The 26,356-nt window shown below is 42.8% G+C and overlaps 1 protein-coding gene across 1 annotated transcript in view; it reads left to right on the top strand.

Annotated features, from left to right (window-relative positions):
• CDHR1 (cadherin-related family member 1) overlaps window positions 1–26,127 on the top strand; it is a gene marked incomplete at its 5' end in the record, with an annotated part of 36,309 nt that extends 10,182 nt beyond the window's left edge. The window contains 8 exons of the mRNA XM_010185419.1: window positions 1,884–1,984; window positions 3,784–3,987; window positions 6,784–6,936; window positions 11,526–11,690; window positions 14,446–14,513; window positions 17,065–17,293; window positions 18,226–18,480; window positions 25,279–26,127. Of these exons, the coding sequence (XP_010183721.1) occupies window positions 1,884–1,984; window positions 3,784–3,987; window positions 6,784–6,936; window positions 11,526–11,690; window positions 14,446–14,513; window positions 17,065–17,293; window positions 18,226–18,480; window positions 25,279–25,830 (1,727 nt within the window). The remainder of the gene's footprint in view (window positions 1–1,883; window positions 1,985–3,783; window positions 3,988–6,783; window positions 6,937–11,525; window positions 11,691–14,445; window positions 14,514–17,064; window positions 17,294–18,225; window positions 18,481–25,278) is intronic.
• Window positions 26,128–26,356: the final 229 nt, after the last annotated feature.

Here is a 26,356-nt window from a genome sequence, read left to right as displayed (position 1 = left end):
GGATGAAAATATGCTAGACAAGGGAGAAGCTGAGGAAAGAAAATAAATGAAAGCAGATGAACCAGGGAAAATGTCAAAGGGAAACAAGGTTAATGAGGAAAGATACAAGATTTCCAAAGGAAATAGAGAAGGACCAAAAAGCTGCTATGGGATAAAAAAGCTAAGCGATTAGTTTGAAAATTAAGATGGAAGGGGATGACAGATAAGTAACACAAAATATGACTTAATGAAGAGCAGGCTTTCCTCATGCACATTAACACAGGATTTTGTTAGCATGTAATGGAAAAGAGGGGAAGGGAATATGCTTTTAGTGCATAGAAAGGTGAAGAAATTGGCGAACAAAGGATTACAACAGGTTTCTGCTCCTGCATCTCAGACCCTGGCACTACTGGTGACAAGCTGTTATTCCAGCACCTGCAGGCTGGGTTGTCAAAGGACAAGAAAATACTAACAGCAACTAGAAAATTATTTATTCTTTATAAGCATTTTTTATCTGGGGACTGTGGGATAATTTTAATACTGCAGTCCTCTGAACATGTTATACAAAAGAAGACACATAATGCTACATTCTCTGAGTTACCAGTTTCCTTGTGATAACTAGACAATAACATGAAGTATGGTGGCTTGAAACCACTATTGACTTAAGCTTCTTCTCAGTCAGGATATACTTTCGAGCCCAATGTATCTTAATAATGGACCATTGTGTGATTCTGTTATATCTGTTCAATGTTATGTCTAGTGTACTTCAGTGAAGTTGCTATTGCAGGTATTAGCAAAATGGGATGCTATCGGATAGTTTAAGAATCAGTATTGGAATTCAGTTAGAGAAAAAGAAAAATGACGGAGCTTTCAGGTCATCATTCTTTATTTCTGAAGGCTTGATCTCCTTCATTGTAAGGTTTTTCCTCTCTTTACCTTTCAATGGTAGACTCTGCCACAAAGTGTAGGTTGTGGCCAATACTGTACATGAGGTAGCATGCAGGGGTGCCCATAGCCCCCTGGCAGAGCAGAGCAGGGCCCCCTAAACTGCCAACTCATCCTCTCCCTGGGCACCAGCCTGCTTTTGGCCGTGATGGAGAGATGGGTACAAACATTGAGATGTGACACTGCTGCCTCCCGGCAAGCTGGTTTTAGCACAAATTCACTAGGTCTCAAGGGACTGCAGCCCTGTAACTGATCTTCAGTTCAGATCAATGGAGGTTAACTCAGCAGTAGCAAAATCAGCCTGCAGCCCTGTCCTGCCTGTGTCAGGCAAGAAGCCTGGGTTTTACCTCAGATCCCCCAAAATCCCTTTCTGGTCAGAATAGCCTTGCAAGAGGCTGAGAGTTTTTTAACAACTGAGGGTCGAAGGCCAGAAGATGCTTCTCCAGAGATGCTGCCTGCTGAAAGAGTGACCACGTTTCTTTCAGACAGATTGTCAAACTTCTCACCTTGGCTGGTATTAGTGAGAAATGTTCTTGTTTCTCAGAGACTTAATTATGCATTCGCTAATTAAAATGAAGAATGTCTATTTTTGTGTAAACCAGCATATAAAGAAGACAGCATAATAGAAATGAATACCAAATTTGCACGCCTGGTTGCTGAGACTTGAAGAGAACCTGGCCAGGGTGGGAAGAGTAAAGTGAAGGCAGTTACCCACAGGGGCAAAACTTCTCTGAGCTGTTCCTAGGGGGGGAAACCCTTTTTGGTCCTCATCTGTGTTTTCATCTCACTGTGACCAGGCATAGAAATGCTTCATTTTTGAAAAGTGGCTTCCAATCTACTCAAAGATAAAGTACACATATGGACAAAGATATGGGTAATGAAGTGTATGGTTGATTGCTCATGGTTGTTCAGAAAAAGAAAGTGTGGCATGTAACTAGAGCATCTTGGTCTTATTGCAGGAAGTGAAGGTTCATTTGAAATCAGCAACACAACTGGTGCCATTTCTGTTATAAAAAGCCCAAATCAACTCAAGAAAGAAGTATATGAACTAAAAGTTCAGGTATGTTCTCTGACCACTTGAAGACTGTTGGTGTTAAATGCCATGAGCAGACATGATTGTCTAAAATAGCCCAATTTATAGATGACTTTACCTGTTTTAGAAACTACCCTCCTATATTTGAGCAGAGTGCGAGGCAGTATAAAACAGATCAAACTGCTTTTGTTCCTTGGGATATTTAGTGTCTCAGATTACTTCTTTCACATGAAGTCATCTTGTCCTAATTTTATCTCCGAGTTTACAGTACCAACATCCTTTACAGTATGTAGATAACTGTTCTCTGTGTTTTCAGATTTTATTGCTAAACTGGGAATGTCTTGTAACCTCTGTGTGATGAGACTAGTCTATGATTAGTAATAGGACTGGGGTAAATTGTGCAACGGTGTATCAGTACCCACTCCTGAAGCACTGATCAGCCACATACAAATACTTTCTAACACCTTGATGAGCTAGTATCAGTGACAGGCTGCGTTATTTTAAGCAGTTTCTAAAGACCAAAAGTTTAAAAAGATAGATGTAAATTTTGAAGACTGTATCAATTTTCTTTGGCAAACGCGTATTACAACCATGAGAACTTGTCACAGTAAGGACAATATTGTCTAAAGGCAGCTTTGAGGCCTTGCACACTGCCAGAACCAGTGTAGCATTTCCAAGGGCACTTGCTTGCTGAACCTGGGACATCAACCTGCTTTAGGTGAACCTGCTCTAGCAGGGGGGTTGGACTAGATGATCTCCAGAGGTCACTTCCAACCCCTACCATTCTGTGAATCTGTCATTCTGAGTTCCCATTGTTTGAATTAAACTCAGGCACCATTTCTTCCCCTAATCTCTATGGTTTACCGCAGTCTGCTAGCACTTCCCAGATACAGGATTAGTTAAACCCTTGCAAGCTTGTCTGATCTCCTAGTTATCTCTGGTGACCCAGGGAGACCCAGAGCTCGTACAGGCTACAAAATCTGCCTGAGGAACCAAAACAGTATTGTATTACCCAGCATAGGCAGTGACAGGCATCTCAGTTACCAGACTAGCATCTTCAGAGAAATTTATCAGTCTAGTGCTGATGGTTTTGAACCCTTTGAGCAAAAAAACATGTTAGAGATAGCTGTTTTGTTACAGAAAACACCAGCTGAAGTTTTTGTCCTGACAGAAGAAACATCTTAGATTCAATCCAGTAAATCAAGCTCATACTGAAATCGTTGAAACCCAATCAGATTCGATCTCTCAGTTCAGAAAAATGCCAACCCGGTTTGCTTGTCTGTTCAATCTATATCCAGCTTAAATTAACTCTTCTAGATAGCAAAGCAGAATTGTAAATCAGAGACTATATCTCAAAAAAGTGTATATTTTTTCTTTTTCAAATATTTACCTAAATACTGCAAGTACGGTTTTTCTCACAGTTTTCAAGGCTGCAGTCCTTGCAGCAATGTGAAAATAAACCACCTGTGGTACCAGAGCAAATTTAAAGATTGTCTTCCTTTTCTATTTTGTCAATACTTTAGGCAAGCAATTATCTTGCCTCTATTAGATTATCTGTCTTGAGAGAGCTGTTTTCACCTCGGGTGAGGTACTAAGCTCACAAAATGAGGAGGAGAATTTTTTCACTGAGGCTTTATTTGGACTGGTTTATTACCATAATCTTCTAATCATCATAAATTTCAGTGTGAAATGGACTGAGATTTCTAGAGAAATATAAGGCTGTGAATCTTCATATAAGTTAAGGTGCTAGGGTGATCAATGCCTAAACAGGGAACTGGGGAAAGAGAGCATTCCCTCATCATTCTTCTCTCTCCTGCCTGCTGCAGGCATCAGAAGTCAGTCAGGAAGGTGATGTCTCAGTTTATGCTTTTGCCATGGTGACTATACGGGTGGTTGACCTCAACAACCATCCACCAACGTTCTATGGAGAAAATGGTCCCCAGAACAGATTTGAACTGACCATGTACGAGCACCCCCCAGAGGGTGAAATCTTGAGGGGATTGAAGATTACAGTCAATGATTCAGACCAGGTAAGTGGAAACTCTGTGAACTCAGTTTTCCTGCCCTATTTTCCCAAAGATTAGAAAGAGCTCTCAGATGGGACATGGTTCTTTCAAGAACTCAGCTATTTTGCCCACACTCCCCAAAAGCCTAGGGCAGACAGAGTGGTTGTAGGATCCATTACCACAGAGAGCTCAGACCCAGCAGTACACTTTTTTGTCATATACTGTTGTGTTGGTGAGAAGGGTGTAGCCCAGTTCTTGTGTCAGCTGAAGTTGAACAGTCCTTATGAACTTCCCCTGACTACTGGTTGTGTTCAGTTGTTGTCAGTGTAATGTCCGATAATGTACTCCCTGTGGAGATTTACTTAGAGCTTCCAGCCACTTTATTAACTAACTGCAAGTCTGTACCTTCTCAGCCTCTGCTAGAAACAATGCAGTCTGTACCCTTACATTGGTTTTATTACAATATGTTACCCTTCTGGCCCTTATGTTACAGCCAGAGTCTGCAATGCATGCTTTGATAAACCATTCCCACTGAAGTGATATTTTTAGGTAATCTTAAAAATTATGCCAGAGCGAAACTAACTCTAACCAGGTAAAGGAAAAGGAAAGAAGACTCCATCTGTCTCAGCCTGATATCTAATCAGCCTGTAATGCTCATAGATACTATGGAGATGGTAGCCATAGGGATCCCTAAGTTAAATACCGTATGAATGGCATCCATCTGAGTTATCTTGAGGTTAGGCAGTGACAAGAGAAAAGCTTAATGCATCTGAGAACTGTGTTGCTCTTATATAACGGTGCTCACTATTGTGCTGTTTTGACTGTATTGTACTCTATCAAACCCACAAGCTTCTCCCCCCTCCCTCCTGCTGCTCTGCAGCAAGCAGATAAATGACTGCTTTCAAAGCAGTGCTGCATCTATCCTGCTATTGTCACAGGAGATGCTGCTGCAGAAGGAAAGAAACAAAACCCATCTCTTCTATTTAGAGACAAAATATATATGTATCGTATGTAGGCTGACAAATTATTCAGACTGCACGTTAGGCTATAAAGTAAGCAGAAAACATTGCTAAATACAGTGTATAGATTTCTCAAGAAGCTTCCTAGTACAGTGTTAAGACATCACTCTAGAGAGGTTGGGTTACTTTTCTTTTAAGGCAAAGAATGCAATGCTTTCCCTTCTGTACAAGAGGACTATATAAAGAAGAAAATTAAACATAACATCTGTTTCTGTCACAACAATTAGTGATTCTCTTTTCTGAGAGAGTGGATGGTACAGGTGAGGAGGAGGAAGCTGTGGGCAAGGTCTGTTTTAGGAATACAGTTTGATGGAAATGCCATCTTTACTTGCAAGAATATTATGCAGAAATTTCTCCCCCAGCCCTCTTCATCTGACAGACACAGCTTAGGGCTCAGTGCTGTGGTTCCTTCAGTCATTCCTATGTACCATGGCTGCCTGCTTGAAGACGTGCAACAGCTTGGCTTGCCCTGAGCAGATCTGGGTTTGGTGGACATCACTGTCAGAAATCACTCACTGCCATTGGAGGGAGGCAGCTCTCTCCCCACCCCATGCCACCATCCCTCCAGTTATGTACAGTCCCAAATGCAGAGGACTTTGTACGGTCAGACAGTGCACTTTCCCCATCAGCACTATTTTGCATAGTCCAGCACCTCTGGCTTTGTGTATTTGGCTTTACTACCCAGCAAAAGAGAGCCTGCTGTCATCTGTGTAGCTGTGGGGGTTTGTATGACCAAATGCAAACCATGGAGTTCGGATCCAAGATCATTCTGGTTCCCCCGGGGGACTACTGCTGAATACTTTTCCTCTTGGCATGAGCTACAGTTGCAGCTAGAACTGCTCATAACAAGTCTTCCAGGAATACAGCTGAAAGTAGTGTTATCCTGTACAAAAGTTGCTATTAGAAATTCTCCATCTCAAGATTCACACTAGAGGGAGAGCATGGCACTAGCCAGCAGTGAATCTGGCTGGTTGTCACAGTGTAATTGTGACCTTGTTTCAGAGATTGGTGAACTCAAGACTGTTGGTTAAATGGACTCAGCTCATTTTCACACCTTCCTGGTAAGGCAGAAGTATGAGAATCCCCATTTCATATTTTCTCTTCCATGCTCCAGTTTGGTTTAAAAGAATTGTTCTGTCCATCTGTCTCTGGCTCACCTTCTCAATTCACATACAAGTGGTGGTAACCTAGATATTGCTGCTTCCCATGTTCTCTCTGGCTAGAAGGTTTATCTGTATTATGGGATTTGGCTTCTCACTTCACCTGTAGCTGTCAAATGTGTGCCATATTTTACCCTGCACAAGCGAAGCTCCTCTCTCCTCCCAAGTCCCTCAATTTCCAAAAGGTTTAGTGTCTGTAACTCTGGGCTAGCTGACCTGGGCAGTTCAGTTGTCTTTCCTTGGCGGGAACCAGGAGGAGGGAGGACTTGCCTGCTGATGTGCACGTGGTGTCATCTCTCTCGCTTGCACTAGCTCACGGTGTGTGGTACGAAGCCCAGGGCTGCTTGCCATGGGAGTCCCTCTCTTAGCCAGGCCTGCTGCAGGGTTTTTCCATTATCACTGAAAGAATAACCAAGCTTGTCAATCTATTTTAGGAAAAGCTGTGTCTGTCTTGTGACCAGGGCTGGAGGGATTATATAGCTAAGCTTCTTAGCAGCCTCTTGCCCAGGGGATGGAGAGCAGAGGGCTCTAAGCAGTAAGACTAATTCTAATTTTATACAGTGTGAAGAAACAGAGACACTCTAGGCTGTAAGAAATGCATCACTCACTGAAAACAATGCTGTGTCTGCTTTTCTTCACAGGGAGCCAATGCTAAATTCAACCTCCGTCTTGTTGGACCTGGTGGCATCTTCCGAGTGGTTCCCCAAACTGTCCTGAATGAGGCTCAGGTTACAGTAATTGTGGAAAATTCTGCTGCTATTGACTATGAAAAATTCAAGGTGTTAACCTTCAAGGTACTTCTGCTTTCCAGGTCCTCTCTGCCTGTGTATATGATATGCGTGTGATGGCTTATGTATCTGATGGGATTTAGCTTCTTAATCCGCCTGAATCTGTCTGGTGCGTTGTCAGTGACATTATATTCCATGTAAGGGAAACTAATTTCTGCTCCCGGTTCATCAGCTTCCCAAGTTTTAATGGATGCATCTGTGGACTAATGTAGTCTGGTCAGTGCAAAATGTTGAGTGAAAACTGCACATGTTGGTGGCTCTGACTCATTCTAGACTGAACGCTAAGGATGTTAGTTATGCTTTTACAATGACAAGTTCACAGGATGAAATCCTAATTTCTCTGCAGCCAGAACTTTACCTGCTTAGCCCTAAGTAATTTGGTTCACGATCATGCTTGACACGAATGACACGAATGTTGTCATGCTGAAGACCCCAGCTGACCGTAAGATTTCCCACAATTGCTCACTGCATTTGTCAGACTGTATCTATCTATGGCCTTTTGCAGGCTGATCTGAGGCTATCTCACCCATGCCTCAAGGCAGCCATACAAGAACCAGCTTTCCTCCAAAAGCTGTACCCTTGGATTATCACCTTCCCTGATGGATTCATTGGCTCATCAACAAGATAATTAAGCAGTCTTGTTTTGTGTCAGCTGCTTCTGAATGTGTGTATAGATGGCTCAGATCTGACTGCAAAGAATAGCATAGACAATCCTTGTAATAATTTTTTAAAAATTACCAAAACTATCTAGATGAGTATTGACATATGCTAGTTTTGGTTTTGTGCAGAAAGTGGCATTTTTTGCACAGTCCAGAAGCCAACTTCCTGGATTTTGTTCTCATCCTTGCTACATGCTTTGCTTTGTGCCCTTAGCAAGTCATTTCACTGCAGTATGCTTCATGTCTCCTCTTGTAATGTTCCTTAGTCATTTTGAGCTTCGGAGGTTATAGATGCTACAAAAATATGAGGCATCATTACTGTATTAAAATGGAAGGTTCTGAAAGGGCTATAAAGTGCTACCGAAACTAATTATAATAAGCGCACATTTATTCAGGTTAAACTACCAAAAGACCAGTAAAGAAGTTACACATGGGCTCCTCATGAATACTAATAGAAATCAAGGTAGTTAATGTGATTTCCATAAACACTGAAAGATTTAATTACCAGGGAAAAGGATATATATTATTTTAGTTTAAGCAGTTATTCACTTTTTTTTAAATGAAATTATTTCTACCGGAGAAAGACCATAAGGCTTTGCTAAAAATGCGGAGCCTTTGTCTAGATTCCAAATGAAGAAGGCGCAGCTGTATGATATGGTAGTAATATATAGCAGCAAATACTTTATAAAGACCTCATTGCCATCTCCATTTCTCTGAAAAGTTCAAATCGCTTCCCACCCAGTTTTAGTTGCCAACGTAGACATTCTGGTTAGAATTTTGAATTATTTTTTATTTCTATTTAACATATATCTCACTGCAGCTTTGAGAAGCTATTTTCAGAGTTTGTTGGGTTTTTTTTCTGTAAGCAATGATCCCTCTCCTCTGGTTTGTTATTGAACAGTGACATGCCAGAGAGGAATTAAAGCTAATTTGACTGGGAAGTGCACTAAAATCTACCTGAAGCAAAGGCTACTAGAGAAACATCTATCTCCCTTTTAGGGATGACACTTCAATGTAGTTGGTAGTCAGGAACTCCCTCATTTTCAGCTGTCCAAGAGCTAGAGTGGGTTTCCCAAGGTATGGCAGCTGTGGTAGATTGTACTCCTCCAGCCTGGCCTCTTAGATCTCAAGTTCCTACGCCACAGGATCCAGATGTTGCTGTCCCACCTTGTCATGGCCTGAAATGCTTTGGGGGCCAAACTGGGGATGAAGCTGCAATTACCTTTAGTTGCCAAAATCAAACTCTGTTTTAAAAATTTACCTGCCACTGTTAAGATTACATCTCAGTTTGCTCTTCTGGCACCTGTTGATGTGCAGTCCTGTAAAGTAATGGTTTTATGCTATTTTTTTCTTTCTCTGCATAAAACAAACAATACAACTCTGCATAAGACATTGCAGACAAGTAAGCTGACAAAAATCCTTCCCTGAAGGAGGACGTTGTCAGCATGTTGACATAGCTGGACTATGGCTGTGAAAAGGAAAGGGAATAAAAAATAGATGTAGAAAACCAAGTGAAAATACTAAGCCCTCATAAGATTCTCTAAGATGGGCTGATAACAGCAGCAAAGATTATTTCATTGCAGATGTTATAATTTAGTTACAGCTCCACATGCACAATAAGCAATAAGATTTTATCTCCATGCTGCTTTCGAAGCTGAGGTTACTCATAAGCAAGTTTTTGCTGATGTTTGTATGCCTGTCCCTTCAAAACTTTCTTTTCCTGTAATATCATCCGAGACTCCCAAACACAAAAGTTAGCACAGAGATGCAGTGACCAAACTCCCCTTTTCGAGCAGATGTGTCCTGTAGTAATTATAAGCAATCCTTCAAGATTAGTGTCTTCAATAAACCCCTTCACTGCTTATTTCCAACCATTGTAACTGTTCACATAGTGCGAACAGCCCCAGAAGATAACACTGAGGTAGCCTTTTCCCTGTCTGCTTCAACTACACCCCTGCCTCCACAAACCCTGCTGCCTCCAGGTGCTACAAACATCTCCAAATCTAGCAGAGCAGGGACTTGAACTCTGCGTGTGCCCCGGGTCAGCCAGTGGTGCAACTGCTGGTGTGCATCGCATGCTGCCTGTCCCATGGGGAGCCATGACCTGGCAGAAGAGGGCCCAGCAGTGGCATGGGAAGGATGAGCTCCCACAGCTCTTGTCTCAGTTGCACCGACGGAGCGGGGGACACTGTGCCAGCTCTGCTCCACCTTCCAAAGCTCAAAGCTCACTTAGGCATTCACCCTCTTTGAAGGAGCTCCTGGGACATACGTCTACTGCAAATTAAAGTCCACACAGCTGAGCCTTTCATATCTCAGTTAAATGTCCTCCTCGCTAGTCTATTAGTGGTGTGCTGTCCTCAGTAGGTTTCTAGAGCCCCCCTGCTTTGTGTTAACTAGGTATCTGCTCAAGCATGGAAATCAAATGGCTGACCATTTCTCAGTGTGTTAGTAATTTGAGTTCAGCTCCTACAGAGCCCAAGACTGATGTCCTAGTGCTGATTCTGTGTGATGTAGCCACCCATCAGGGACCAGACACCGAGGCTAGAGGCTGTGAAGGGCTTGGTGTCTCTCAGTACCTGTTGCTGAAACTGCTCTTTCTTGCTCAGTCACACACCACCTGAGCAATAGGCTTGCTGCTCTACCAGCAGAGACTTCCTACTGACATTCTCCTAATCTACTGAGGAGCAAACAGAGACAACAGTAGAAACACTGCTGCTTTTTTTGTGTTAGACTAAGAATAAGAGGAAAAGTTTGAGGCTTTGGAGGTGGCTTACCAAATACTTGCTCAGGTCTGTTCGCAAGCAGGGATCTGAGAGCTCCCTGCTGCCTCCTGGGAACTACCACGCACCAGAAACCTGGGTTATCCTCTTCCTTCTCTGTGGTGGCTACCCTTCCCTGCAACTATTAAGGGGCAATGTGAGAGACCAGCTTGCTAACCCAACAGCGCCATCCCTTAGCTGAGGGATGAGATAGATGTGCTAGTGTTAAGCTCTGCTCACAGCCAGCCACGTCCATGCTGCTGGCTTCTCCCTATCCCTGGCCTTGCCTGCTCTGCATGGTTGCCTGCTCTTTCAGATGAGTAGAGTTATGAGAACATGTTAAGCCAGAGCTCCCTATTTGTCCTCAGAGACACTGAGTCAATTCAGAAGTCCCAGTGGGTATCTGATAAAGTCCTAATGAGCATGAGACAGCAAGGGGAGAGTCCCATGAAGCCCGGTGGTAGGAGTTCTCACAAAATTTGTGAAATGGGATTCTGCTGTACATGCCTGAGCCCTGACTGTCCTGCATTTTGGATGGGGGTACTGCTGCTTCCAGACATCCATTCTCTCATCTCTTTACCCTGTTTGGTGCAGTTTATCACCCTGAGTTCTTTCCTGATGAAGAATTTATGCTTCCTCTGCAAAGGATCATGATTCAATTTACATCATTATTCAAGAACTGCCCAGGGATGAGTCTTTGCTTACTTCTCTTCTGTCTTTCTTGACCTGTGTTGGTTAGTTATGACCAACCACATCTGTCACATGAAGTCTAATACATATACACAGGTTTGAATTCTGCTTTCCACAGCTTGATTGCCCATTGCAAGCATGCATAAACATGCCTAGGCTGTGCACTGACCTAGTTCATAATATGCCTCTTTTTGAGCTGTCTGGTTCAACCAGACTAAAGTACACCAATGGGCCATGGGAAGTGAAAGGAAGCTCCTTTAAGAAGTAATAATGGGCTTTCCAGGCTGTCCAGGGAAGTGGTGAAGTCACCATCCCTGGAGGTGTTCAAAAGACATGTAGATGTGGCGCTTCAGGATATGGTTTAGTAGGCATGGTGGTGTTGGGCTGATGGTTAGACCTGATGATCTCAGAGGTCTTTTCCAGCTTTAATGATTCTATGATTCTGTAATAGCTGCTTTGTAGTAATTTCCTTGTTTTCTCTTCTTAGCTTCTTGCAATAGAGGTGAACACACCAGAGAAGTTCAGCTCAACAGCTGATGTAATGATACGCTTGCTGGATACCAATGACAATGTCCCAAAGTTCTCCTCTGACTACTACATTGCCAGGATCCCCGAGAACTCCCCAGGGGGCTCAAATGTAGTTGCTGTTACAGTAAGTTTTATTCATTTCTTAAGAAATGCACTCTTTTCTAGGTGTCTATGGAGACAGTTCAACTACCTTTAAAATAGTGGAAAGAGGCAAGTAGCAAATCTTACTCACCATTCAGCATCTGGGCTGAACTCCAGTTCCTTTCCAGAATCAACAGAAAAACCCCAGTTCTGATAAAATGAAGTTTTAGGCAAACATTTTCAGAACAAATTTACTTTAGTTTTTAATTAAAGGCCATCTGCTTTTAACTCAAATCACATGGTCTGTGAGTAGTAAGAAAACCCCAGTCAAATGAGTGTCCAGCAGGAGGATTTGGTTATGACTAAGTGGAACTGGATTTACTGAATTTGCTTGCTTGAGTACAAAGTAAACAAGATGGCTACTTAGTAGGTATTAGTCTCCTCGTCCTGGGAGGAATCTGGGTGCTAAATGCATAATTAGACAGTTAATGAAGGCAAGAATAGAATATTAAAGTGCTTAGAGCTGGGACAGAAACATCCCTACGTAAGTATCTTCTCACAGTGGTAAAAATATGCCTATAGATTTTCCAGTATCTCAGATTTTCATAGAAGGTCAGGTTATTACACGGGCCCTATGTGCTGGAGAAGCATTTCTAGCCATTGATGTGAGCATTCTCTTTAATGCAGCTGCTAGGGTGGGAGATGGATTTCATGTCACAAAGAGAAAGCCGCTGGCCACATGGGGCTCAGTGGGTGATGCAAGTCACCTTGCAGAGGCCTCACAGGTAAAAATGATAGAGGCAGGTTGCCAGAGATCTTCAGCACAGGCAAGTTAAGTAAAGCACAGTCTGCAAGTAAAAAAGAAAATTAAATAATCAGAATAATAACGTGCTGAAGGCAATTTTTAGAGATGGCAGAATGAAAGATGAAGTGGAACATAACCAATAACAAAACAGTTATTAGAGGAAATTAATAGGAAAGCTGTGGAAAATGGAGACTTCTAAACATCACTGTCTTTGCAGCAAGAGCAGACATTCTAGGAGGTGGATAGCAAAAGGAAAATACATTTTTTAAAGTGTGGAAAAGCAACAAAACTAGCCATTCTGAGCCAAGGTGAACAGGACAGCATAGCTGAGGAGTAACATTTACTGTCATGTGCTGCTAACTCAGTGCTTTACCCAGATTCACAAATACACTTCACAAACTGAGATACTCCAAGTACTCAGGATGGCAATTCTGGCAGAAGTCCCAGATGTGCAAAATATTTTAGGAAAAGGTAGGCAGTCCTAAAGTGGACTGAGATCATAATTACGGGGTGAGAGAATCTGAGAAGCTCATGTCGAAGAACTAAAAAACACATATCAGCAGGGCTGCAGGAGTGTTATGTTAACCATGCAGGTATCAAAGACATTGTTTTAGTTTTCAAATATTTATACAGGAAGCTGAATGAATCAACCACTGCTGCCATGAATTTTTGTGGCCAGATACAACAGTATAATATAACACCTCTGTGGTCGGTTGACCTTGGTCAGGTACCCACCAAGCTGCCTTATCACTCCCTTCCTCAGCAGGACAGGGTGGGGAGAAAATAAGATGGAAAAAAACCTCATGGATCAAGATAAAGGCAGTTTAATAAAGCAAAAGCAAAAGCTACATGCAGAAACAAAGGAAAAACAAAAGATTTTTTCTCTCTACTTCCCATCAGCAGGCAATGTCCAGCCAGGAAGTAGGGCTTCAGTACGCGTAGCAGTTGCTATGAAAGACGAATGTCATAATAACGAATGCTCCCCCTCCTTCTCCTTTCTCTTAGCTTTTATTGCTGAGCTGACCTCATATGGTATGGAATATCCCTTTGATCAGTTTGGGTCAGCTGTCCTGGCTATGTCCCCTCTCACGATCTCGCCCACCCGCAGCCCACTGCTGGGAGGTGGAGGGAGGATGATGGAGAGACAGCTTTGATGCTGTGGGAGCACTGCTCAGCAGTAGCCAAAACACCGGTGTTATCAACACCTTTCTAGCACAGCTCTATGAGAGCTGCTATGAGGAAAATTAACTCCATCTCAGCCAGACACCTTCTCAGAGCTATCAGAGGAGCGGGAGTTTACAGAAATAGCTGCCACCAAGTCAACAGCTTTCCTAATCGTGAGCTATGAAAGGAAGCCAGCAGGAGCCCAGAACAAAGATATCATCTGATGTCGTATCTGCATTACTAAAAACCACGCAGGCACAAGTGTGATTAAAAGATAAACAAAGCTGAAATATTGTGTATAGATAAAATATTTGTTATTCATTACATTAAATTGGATCAGTTAAACAAGCAGAGGCTTAAAAGTACTCTATATAAAGTAGATAGTTTTGTTTAGGGAACAGACATTAATATTTAACTGATAATTAGGAAGACTTGAGAGTGGGCAGTTTGCACGCGTCGTTGAGATCAGCTTCATCTCTACTGAAGGAAGGATGTGTTAAATGTCAATGGATGGAGCCATCTAGTGGCTTTCCTCCTGCTAAAGCATCTGGACACCAGCCTGGCCAGGAGACAGGCAGCGTCTTAGCAGCTTCCCTGGGACAGCCAGTGGCATTTCCTTGTGTTAGATTTTGCAGTTTTATAGGTGCACGTTTGTGTATGAGATCGCCCCCACCCCCACTAAAATGATAAAAAAGGGGAAAAGATGAAAAAAAAATGGCAAAAAGAGGAAAAACATTTGGGTTGTGACATGGCCTGTTGTTAAGAGAAAAATGAAACATTTGTTTTTGCAATTTTTTAAAGGATAACTCTCTTATTTTCTTTTCTTAAGGCTACAGATCCAGATTCAGGGCTTTGGGGAGAAATCAAGTACTCTATCTATGGAACAGGAGCAGATCTGTAAGTGAAAAAAAAAGAAAACTACATAACCTCTAAGCAGAGTTTTAAAAGAATATTAAAAAAAACAACAAACACCAAACAAAACAGGCTCATTCTTGACCTGCTAATTTCCAAGGACATTTGTGCCATGTTCTTTGTGAGTCCTGTGAAAACAACAACAGAAAAACTAGTGAGATCATTAAACATCTGCTTCATGAACTCACGGAATTTTACCCACAGGCCCCCAAAGAGACATAAGGCAGCTGAAGTACCGATACACAAGATCTGTTCAATCACCGTTTGAAAAATGCTTGTAAGAGAAAGAGGAAGTTTTGGTCTAGTTGCTATGAAAAGTCAGTTCTGGAGAAGAAAAACATCCCTTGCTCTTTCCCCTTCCCTTTCCATGTAGATGTACAAACAGTTCAGTTTCAACTCTTGTCAAAATAAATCAAAGACCACAGGAGTTTCAAAAAGATAAACTTTAGCTTTAGAGGCCAGCTGCATTGGGTGTTCAAAGAATTTCACATAATTCAACCTAATAGTCCTACATCCAGGAAGAAGGGAATCTGATGCTTAGTTGAATTTCTAATGATGCCTAGCTCCCTCTCCCTGTCTTTGGGGATAGTGCAGGGGTAAGAATATCTTGAAACACTGGTTTCTCCCACTTTGTTTCCATCCCAGCAGTTGCCCAGGCCCGTTGGTTGGGGCTCCCATCACTGACCATCACAGTTACTCCTGCTGCAGGGCAGAATACTGGAAATGAATGGGCTTTTCAGGCACTCATCCCCAGAATCCGTTTTTCTCCATGCATTATCCACCTGGAGTTAAAGCTGAAATCTTCTTGTTAAGGTGAAAGCTGTTTAGCAGGCACAATCAAAGTCCAAAATCCAAGATGTTAAGGGTGAATCTCTTCTGTAGCCAGAAGGGTACACATATGGGAGCATTTCTAGGATGGATTATTTTGAGCTCTTCACTAAGTCCTTAAGCTAGCTGCTAACTGCACAGAGGCAAGTAGGCAAAGGTCATGTCGTACAGGCAGACCTCTTAGGTTTAAAATGTAGCAGCTGGTGCAAAGAAGCTTGTGAAGGTTGTTGGTGAAGGATTTGGGAAAAAAAATGTGAGTGAAACTTTATTCTGATTGGAGTTATGAGGATGCTCAGACTCACAGTGCTTTTGCTGTTGAGTGAGGAAATTAAGCTGTGAAGACTTTTCTTTTCCTTCTTAGGTACTTTCTTTTTCTTTTCCTTGTGCCAGAATGCCATGGCTCTGCAAGGCTGTATTGATTTCCTAGCCCTGGAACCCCCAGATCTGTTGAACACACAGTTTGATGCAGATTTAAGAGTTTCAATTAGAAGCAGGATTTTTTCTGTCTGAGGGATTACATCAATGGATATGCAGTTGCATTGGCAGAAGGATAAGTTGTACTGAAGTAAAAGGAATAGTGATAACTGCTAAAGATAAAACCATTATGCTGGTAATCCTACACCCAAGATGCAAGTGGGAGTGGAGTACTGTAATCTCTTCACAAGTCAGTGCTTCTATTCTTCCACTAATATAAGGGTTATGAGAGTCCCCTCTGCACGGTTAGGCTGGGTTGGGTGCTGAGGAGTCACTCAGGACAGGCACTGTCTCCTACCAAGAGTTTCCAGCTCTTTCCACCTCCAGGTCTTGGCTTTCATCAAGACTTCTATTTGTATTTAACAGGGTAATGAAAACAATTAAAGATTCTGGTTTAAGTGCCCATTTTATAATCACACTCAATTGTGCTCACAGTTGGAATACAAAAAATATTTTGTTATCCTGTGCATTAATTAAAGGGTACATAAAGCCTTCCCTTTGTTAAAAGCCCTACTGCTTGGAGCCTACATTGGCAGTCCATTTTAAAAAGACACTGTGCTGGTATTTTGTCTATAAATTCAAGCTTTTGGCTGACACTTTTGACAGTGTCTCAGTAATTACAAATATGTAGAACTGAACTCACTACAGATAAATCTGAACACCCACTCCATCCCAGTGCCAGTCTATAGAAAAGTCATTACTTTTGGAGGAGATAATTTGCCCTGCACTTTGGGGGATTTCGGAGCAGCCATTTTTCTTACCCACTCTGATAAATGAGCTTAGATATGATATGCAACATGTTTTCCTTAGCTGTTGAGGTGATATCAATCAATCTTAATTAATGCAAGACATGATCTAATGCATTGTACTTATAAAATGAAAAAAATAGGCAGTCTCTTAATGTTTTCATGCAAAGAAATCACTGTGGGAGAAGGCCATCACATTGAGCATTTACAGAGGAAAAAGACACTAAAAGAAAATGAAGCTAAAATGGCTAATGCACAATAGATAGAAAAACACCAGTCACTGGTGGTTCTCTGGTTTTCAAGCCTAAGGGAACTAGTCAAAAGTAAATAGAGTGAATGATTTGGAAGCATCAGCCAGACAGGAGTTAGGTGAAGAGCATCAATCTTTGGGCACAGCATTTCAATGCTTAGACCCCACCTTTGCCCCAGGCTGTAAACACACTTTAAGTGACAAAAACCCCAAAAGTCTTTCCATGCTTCTTTTCCAGGTTCCTAATCCACCCATCAACAGGTATAATTTACACCCAGCCCTGGGCTGTATTAGATGCTGAAGTGAACTCCAAGTACAATTTCTATGTGAAGGCAGAGGACACAGATGGGAAGTACAGCTTGGCTGAAGTGTTTATCACCGTGCTAGATGTCAATGACCACTCTCCAGAGTTCAATGAAAACATCCAGGAAAAGACGATGATCATTGGGTCACCGGTGAAGATAGAGGTGAGAGATGACACAGCGTGTCACAAAGCAGAGTGCTTTGGAAAAACCCCAGCTCTGCTGTTTATTGCTCAGAGATCATGACAAATGCCTGAAAGTTGGCTTTTCTTAGGGCTTTATTTTGTACATCCGTTTGTATGTAACAAATGGATTAAAGCGTGGAATGATAGTATTCATAGACTGCTGAGAAGGAGAAATAAGTAGGCAAAAGATAAATTTCTGTTACAGTATTTGAACCATCAGCTGGTGGAGGATTCTGGATTATGCAGTGATCATAAGAAGCCCAAATAAGATGAGTGAATGAAAGTACAGGGTTTTGAATACTTAACCTTCCTGCCACGCCGTTGTGCTCAACCACACAACTTCTTTCCCCTCACTTTGCAGAACCGTATTCATTGATCCAGTGTGGAGCAGGAGGTTAAAAAAAAAATGCAATAACAATTCTCAGGCAAAGGAGCAGAACATCCTATGTTACACATATTTGAATGCGTATAGTGAAGCCTGATTAGACAACATATTAGTAGAATAAATACCACAGCACAGAAATTAAGGCATCTATAGCTTATAGTGTGGAGCTAATCCCATTGTTCTCTATTCACTTCACATTTGTTCCCGATGCTGTGTGAGACACTCCCCAGCAGTGCACCATTTGCATTCTACAAATAGGTTACAGTTCAATTTTTCCTCTGATTTTATTTAATCTCAAATAGAAATCACTTAGAGAAAAACAACTCTAGTCCTGCTGTTTTTCACTAGAAAATGTAGTATAGCTGATACCAGAAAAGGGGAAATTGTTTCCAAGATGAAACAAAAACAGCCCAGTCATCTCACAGCATGGGTATTATCAGAAGTGATTGCTCAGAAACTTATAGAGTTTTGTCTTCAGGCAAAGATACAAACAATAACATCTTTGTTCTTTACACTTCCCTTACCAGGCTATAGATCAAGATGCAGAAGAACCCAACAACATTGTGGATTATTCCATCATGCAAGCAGATCCAGCCAATGTGTTTGATATAGACCAAAGCACTGGGGAAATCAAGCTGAAATCCTATATCCGTTCCCTCGACATCATCCACAACATCACAAAGAACAAAGACTGCATATGGTCACTGGTGGTGCAGGCCAAAGACCGAGGCTCCCCATCCTTCAGTACCACGGCAGTTCTGAAGATTGATATCACAGAAGAGGTAAGCAAACATTATGGGAGAATCTTTATGTGAGACCCTTGAGAGGCACCAAAGAGTAGTCACTGCTTTCTCTGTTTCTGAGACTACTTTAAAAATGCTTCAACAGTTCAAATCAATAGCCAAAAAGTTGCCAGCCATTGCTTTCCTTTTTTGGTAGCTCAGGTTTGTAGAGTGTTTCTAGACCCTTGTGGTGATGCTGGACGTAAAAGATATTTTGATGGGAGAGATTGCAAAGGTATAAAGACAGGAGAATAATGTGGCTGGGAGATGAGTTTCTTGCATCTGATTGTTAGAAACAGATGCAAATTAAGGACTATAGATTCCTGACAGTAAAGGTAAATCCTGACTGCTATGATTCTGACTTTTTGTTTTCATTCAGAAGAAGAAGACAGTCTTTCTCCTCTACAAAAGTGAGTGGAAAGTAGCTGAGGACAGAGTGAAATATATCAGACCAGTTTTGCAAATCACCATATGAGACATAGGAAAAGTGAGAAAATTTTATAGAGAGCTTTATAGTACATAGAATTTTGGATGTAAGTTTAATAATTGCAGTACTATTAACAGGCAAAACAAGAATACTCTAAAAGATAGCACATGTAGGTTGAAAGTTTCCTGTTAGGCTGACTTTTACATCAACCAAAGAACAAGCGGTGATCTATGGTGAGCAGCACATGCTTGCATAATTCTTATTTATTGTAACTGCCTTGCCAAGCCTTTAAGTAGGTACCAGCAGGGAGAAAATGGGCTTTAGAGTAGATGAGAAACACATCATTAGCCTGACAGTCTCTGGACCGCACATACTGATCAAAGATGCAAATCTCTTCCTACAGACAGCAGCTGGCGTTGTCTTTGTTTGGTCAAAATGCACCCACTGCTCCTTTATCTGTTGCACTTTTTTTCTGTTCTCTCCATCTCCTCTTATTCCACTGATACTCCTTATCAGGTGCATTTATATGATGCTTCCCGTACACAGTTCAGAGCCTGCTGGAAGTTAACAGGTGTCTGCAGAGAGCATTTCTGCTCATCAGCAAGGTAAACTTAGCCACCAGGAGTAACTCCCGGTCTCTGCTGTCCATGCCTGCCCTATCGGGACTGCCAGAGGACTTGGGTCTGCCCTAGCAGAGGGGGTCCCTGGTGTGGGGCTGCCTGGTGGGGCTGGCCTACTCTGCTGCAGGCTCCGTGAAAGCTGCCGTGCAGCGCAGGGCTCAGCATGGGCAGGGCATGCCACTTCAGGGCTCTGTCACATGGAGCTGGGGGACTGGGCCTGCTGGGGCTCTGCAAAAAGTCTGGAGACCTAGCCATTCGTACCGATATAAAGGAAATAAACTGCTTAACACTTTGATTTCCTATGGAAACGATAAGTTTTGGTGGTTTCTATACAATAAACAAGAATTGCTATCCACAGGGCACACATTTCAGGAGTGCATAGCACCAGGTGGCCTCAGGCACTGTCCCCACTGTCGGCCCCCAGCTTCTGGCCTCCAGCTTTCCCTCCCCTCCCAGATAAGCTGGTAACCTCTCTATTTTAGTGTGTGCTAAGGTCCAGGGCTGAGGGGTCTTGAGGGGAGGAAGGGTGCCCCGCAGCTCCTCCTCTGGGGCAGATGTGTCCCTGAACCAGCAGATGAAGAACATCTGGAAGGGAAACAAGAGAAGCTGATGCTTTGGGGTAGAGTTTCCTGGATTTTCTTCTAGTGCTTGAAGCAACATCAGCACCTGATGAAAGAAAGTATCTTGTACAAAGTTTGCTCTCTGCTTCCTGAGCGACCCCTATACAGGGATACAGATTTGCCACAAAGTGGGGGAGCACCCCTTTTGATGAAGTCTAAAGGGGAAGCAGAGAGGGCTGTGAAGACATGGATTCCTCTCAGACACAGTTTGTACCTTCTTCCCATGCTCTTCTTGATGCCAAGTCTGAACACAGAGCCCAAGATAGCAACAGCATCTTCTTTCTTCACTTCAGTAGGTCTTTTCAGCAGCATCTGCTCCACTGATCTGATGTCACATCCTCCATCAGCTTTTGTACATTTCTTCATTACTTCTTCCATTACTTGCAATGATTTGGGTTGGTTTTGGTTTGGTTTGGTTTTTTTTTATCCAAGAGCATCACATCTCCTTGCAAAAACGACTCTCAAATTTTAGCTTGCATGTGAGTGGGACACAGTGCCAGTGAACAAAACCTTCTGTCACTCCCTGTTTCCCAGAGAAACCATGGTCACTGCTAACACTTTGTGAAGAAAACAGACTCTTGGTAGAGGGACACTGCATACACACACACACACAGAGGCTGTTACAAATATACACTTAATCCCTCTATGCTCCAGCTGTACAAAGTCTCTTTTAGTTAGCTGTTTGGTGAGCATTTATGTATTACTGATTTTGGATAAGGAGGATGTTTTTGAATGCATCCTCTAGAGCTTTCCTGCAGTGTTAATCACACCAAGTAATTAAACAGGCATATTTTCTGATTAACATTTACCATTGCAATTAGCGCAAGGCTGTGCCCTTCGAGATAGATGCCTTGTGGCTAAGTTCAGCAGTATTGCACATCAGAAGGACCTTTTGCTCTTGGAATAATACAGTGATAAAAAAAATCTAGAGGCCTTTTAATTTAACTGAATCTGGTTTTATGGAAATTGGAATTGAGTGACGTCTGTTAATCTCCTATTCTTTTTCAACAGAGTAAGAAACATACGCTGAAAACGCCACTCCTTTTTCTCCCTTATGTCTTACTCAAAATCCATTCCCGCTGCCTGAGATTTTCATGGAAAGCTGATTTCACTCCTGATTCTGAAGGCTGGCCCGATGGGGTGATCCCTCTGCCTCTTCATGACTCCACTAAGGAGTGGGGGCAAATATATGGAGGCGTTTATTTACACCTCTTCATGGACTGAAGCTTAAGTCCACACTTGGCATAATCTGTGGTTCTTAAATAGCTTCAGCCACTCATTTAGACTTCTAAATATAGCTGGCAAGTCTGTTTTAGATTCCCCTAATTGAAAGATTCAACAAATACCTTCTGTGAATTAATATGTGTATCTCCTTCTTCCTCATACTAACTCTGCAACCATGGGAACTGTGGTTGCTGATGGCACTAAACATCCTCTTCTAACAGTTACATGGACCTCAAAAAAATTGTTCAGACAAGGCTGGTTTTATTTGAGAAGTCTTGCCCCATGCTTATGTTTGTATTGCAAAGTGATGTAAATGCAGCCATCATACACGGTGATAGCACTGCTCTTCGGGATAAGCACTGGAGGGGGCAGCTTGTGTCCTATTTTGGATCAGGAGTTACTTCTGAAGCAAATCTCCTGATCATCCCCACATACGGTGGGATGGCTTATGTCTCAGATAACTCCAAGCACACGAAGTAGACTTCTTTCAGAATAAATTGTGTTTGGGGAGCACACCTAGTGTGCTTTGGCACTAGCAGACAGTCTGTCCATACAACCAAACTAGAGTAACCCGAAGAAAAACCCCAGAAATGCTGAATGTGTGGAAGTGGGCTCCCCATACAGATCCACTTGCTCAAGTCAACACAGCTCGAGTTGTCTATAATAATCTGCAATAGCTTGGGCTCTTAACAGCTTTGCCTACTTAGACTTCTAAATATAGCTGGTGAGCCTTAGCTGGTCTTGTGGTTGAACAGCTCAACCACACGCTCCTGTTGGGTCCAGCTTCTGGATACATTGCCCACTTGTTCTTCTCACTCCAGCCCATGCATTAGGAAAAGTTCTTGAGAAGCTGCCAGGAGGTGTGGATGTCTGCACACTGCAAAGTGTTGCATCAGGAGAGAGAAAAGCAAAGGATATACATCACCATTTCAGTAGCAGAGAGAGAGATGTGCATCCTCTTTGGTACACTCAGGTTTTTGAGGAGGAAGCCACTGTGGAGGAAGGATGGCAAGACTAAGCCCCACATGCTGGAGAAGGCTGTTTTCCACAACTTGTCCTTCAGGCACACAGCATGAAACCATCTGTCTACACTCAAAACTGCACAGTGCTGGGTGTTACGAAACTGGTTTCAAAGGCACGTATCAGTGTTAGAGCCTCTAAAGCCGGCAAGTTCCAGTGACTGCTGGGTGCTGCAGCACCCTGTGGGACCTGGGCTGAGGAGCTTCTCTGCAGGGGACAGTCACAAGGGTTCAGCAAAGGACGATATGTGCCCATTAAATAAAAAATAGCTTTGTATAGGGCAGGCCCAGTAACTAGAATATAGGCTGAACCAGCTAACTATTAATGGTTTTAGCTTTGGTATTAATCACCTCTTCATAACTGGAAGCTCTGAGCAGGTGCCCAACTTGGCGAGGCAAGGGGGAGATGAACAAAGCCTAACGTTGAAATTCCCCATACGATTTTCATCAGTTCTTACCCCTGCAACTGTTGTATGCTGACAACATAGACACATACTTCTGTCTAATCCCATTTATTAAAGGTTTTCAAAGAGCTAGTCAAATAATTATTACTGAGAGATAGGATCTTCTTAAGTATATGTCATCTTTTTCCTTGTGTTGGTCCTATGCTATTTAGCCATCAGTGCCTCGCTATAAAATAGATCTTGACAACACTCATAATAAGGGGTCTCATTTCAGGTCATGTACTGCTTAGCAGGGTTTATCTGACACTTAATTCATCAGACTTTCACATGAAGTTAAGTGAATCAGGGTAGAATTTCTGTCATCTGATGGCATTTAAGTACACAAAGTCCATGTACTGCAGAACAGTGATGTGAATCCAAGCACCACCAAAGACATGGGCTGCTCTGCTTTTGAATTCCAGCTTAAGTCCGTTCCTAATTAAATAATGAAAAAACTCTTTGCACAGCAGAATGGTTAAAATTGTTCCCTACCTGTAAGTTAATGTGACCCATGAGTTTCAATAGCATTTCTTCACACATTTTTCTTTGGCAATAGGAAACACTGAGGGTAGGGAAGGAGTGGTCTTGGATAATGTGTTTGAGGGAGGTAGGTTGTGAAAATACAGAAGTGAAGTGAAGGCAGTGGGGTGTCTATTAATGAATTTGTATTCCCTAAGTTTAAGGATGTGATTTAAAAATAGTGTAATACACGACAAGAGGCACTTGGAAGCATCCTTTGGAGATTCTTTTAGTCATCTCCCTCCACAGACTGTGGAGGGTAAAAAGATGAGCTTCCTAGTTTAGAGTCATATGGGGAAAGCCATCTGATGTCACTGTAAACGTCTAAAAGTCAGAGGTTCAAGTCCAAGTTCTCCTTATATTCTCTGTCTTTGGTACCTATTTTAGCATGTGGTGACTGCTACTCTGGAGGTGTCCTTTTCTCCCTATTGACTAAAAGCTGGGAGCTTAGAGTGTTGACTAAAATGCAGATAACCTGTTACTAGACATGCAGAGTTTGGGTGATGATTCCCTCCTGGAGTCAAGGCCAGAGGAGTGGGGCACAGTGCATAGCCCTGCCTCTCCACAGCCACACGTAGCTTTATGACCAGCTCTTCTTGGCAAACAAACCTGCTCAGGAATGTGCCATTTCTGAGGGATCTCCTGGCCTGCACAACACTACTGTCTGTCCAGATACCCTTACAGGAGCTTGTATTCATTATGAACTTCTCTTGGAAATGTAGTCCAAGTGTGGACTACCATGCCATGAATAAGGATTATCTATGTGTCACTCTGCTACCCTTTATTCCCTGATCAACCAGGCATTTATACATGCTTCCTAACTCCTTTTAGTGTTTCTGGATCCAGTTCAATGTCATTGCACCTGCCTCCTCTCCTGTGCCTAGTTCAACACTTAGCTCCCTTTATTTTACATGCTCTGTATCCTGTACACATTTTACTCTAATTCCCTGGTTGTACTTGTAATAGATGCTGGCCTCTTTCAAATATAACTGTGAGGGTTGACCATTTCTCTTATTTTTGATGTTTCCAGATCAAGTCCAGGGTAAAATCCTATATTTTAGGCCTCAAGAAGCGTCCATGGACAATATTTGGAATTTGCATGAGTGGCGTCCTTTCCACCATTTCCGTAACAATGGTGATCTCCACCATCATGTACTGGAAAAGTGTGAAAAGATCCAGGCTCCATCCGCAGGGCAAAATCCGCAAAATTATACGGGGACCTCCGAGACGCACAGTGTGCTAAGTGAACTGGCCATTCATTTGTCCTTAATATGCCATATGTAGCTTATGTTACTGCTTTTTTTTCTTTGATTTCTAAAAACAAAGCTCTTTAGCTCTACTTACGTCCCCTACCTCAAAGAGTTTTGTTATGTCTGTAAAAGAGTACTTGAAAACAGAACGCAGCACATACCTGCTATCTACTCATTTGTACACTGTAATTTTATAAAGTGAAGTTTTCTCATAATCATTTCAATGCCATGCTCAGTCATAGTCCTATAAACTGCATCACTATATCACCTGCAACTGTTTTTGAAAGATCATTTTCTACTCATAAACTTCTGTTTTGGTTCAACACTATTATTCCTAGGGAATTAACTCTGAAATGTAGTGTGAAAATACAGCTGCAGATCCCAGAGCCAATTATTTTCTTGCGCAGTTCTTGCAAGTTAAACAAACACTATGGTGACACAGAGGAATCTGTCCTAACTTGGCAGTAATGCTCCTGTAACCTTTCAAGTCCGACAGTCGTCCAACTCGCAACACTGTAATGCTTGCTCCACCTAAATTGTCCAAACCTGGAATGGCTCTTTGACTCTTTTTTTAGAGACAATTTCCATTAGTCAGCATATTTTGGACAAATGAAATTTCTGGGTCACTGTCTGTCCCATGCAGTAAAAGTCATGTGTTTTTTGTACTCTTTTACAGACTCTTCACAAAGGGCCTATGGCCGCCTTTTTGATGCAAACTAAAGATAACCCCATGAAAGCCTTAGGAGTGCTAGCTGGTGTCATGGGCATAATGGTGCTGATAACTATCATGATCTCTACTGCCATGTTCTGGCGCAATAAGCGGTCCAACAAAATCATGCCGGTAAGGAGAATCATAAAAAAGAGACAGACCCCGCAGTCGCGGACAGTCAGGATGGAGTGGCTGAAGTTCAAGAGGCCCAGCAATGCTGCAGAGAAGTTTGTTGTTGAGGATGATGCCAAGAGCCTACAGAACGAGAACAGCAACAACAACATCCAGGTCGCCCCTGTGCCGCCGACCGCCCCCTTGCCTCCACCACCTCCCGCCCTAGCTCCCAGGGTGGACAACCCAGGGTGGCGGGTGCCAACCGTGTCCGGCTCCCTCACTCCCAAATTCATAAACAAGCAGCTGAAGAAGAGAGGTCATGGCAGCGCCCACAACGCCCTTGTGTCAGAGCTCAAAATGAAGTTTGAGAAGAGGAACGCAGCTATTGGTGAGCCCCATATCTAGGTGCTCTTGGCAGCACCCAGAGACTGCCGATTGTGGCTGTGTGTGGATATATTTACGTGCTGTGGTCTTCCCCGTGTCTGTCAGCACCCTGTGAACTGAGAGCAGTCTCTTGCTGTGATAGCCACCCCTCACCTTCTGGAAGTATTGTCATGCTATGGAGTCACCCCACTCATAGCAAACGCTGCAGTCTGTGTCCAATTGCGACTGTGGTTCCTTTGGTTCATGTCCCAGTGCCAGTCCCTCCCTGCAGCTGTCTGACCAGGGGGCTGAGTACCGTCGCACTGGCCACAGTCTCCCAGGTGCTTTGGCAGGGGAGTTGGACCAGATGATCTTTCGAGGTCCCTTCCAACTCCTAACACTCTGTGATTCTGTGATTTTGTGAATGGGGTTCAGGTTGCCCCCATTTTGGAGGTCCCTACCCGGAGTCCTGGTTTCCAAACAAAACACTCAGCAACCAAGGCACTGGTGGGTGGCACTTCTGACCTGGTCTGGCAGGAGGGTTTGATGTGTCCAGAAACGCATCGCT

The sequence above is a fragment of the Mesitornis unicolor genome, unplaced genomic scaffold, assembly GCF_000695765.1.
Source record: "Mesitornis unicolor isolate BGI_N332 unplaced genomic scaffold, ASM69576v1 scaffold6125, whole genome shotgun sequence".
Taxonomy (NCBI): domain Eukaryota; kingdom Metazoa; phylum Chordata; class Aves; order Mesitornithiformes; family Mesitornithidae; genus Mesitornis; species Mesitornis unicolor.
This window is presented reverse-complemented; position numbering and strand designations above follow the sequence as displayed.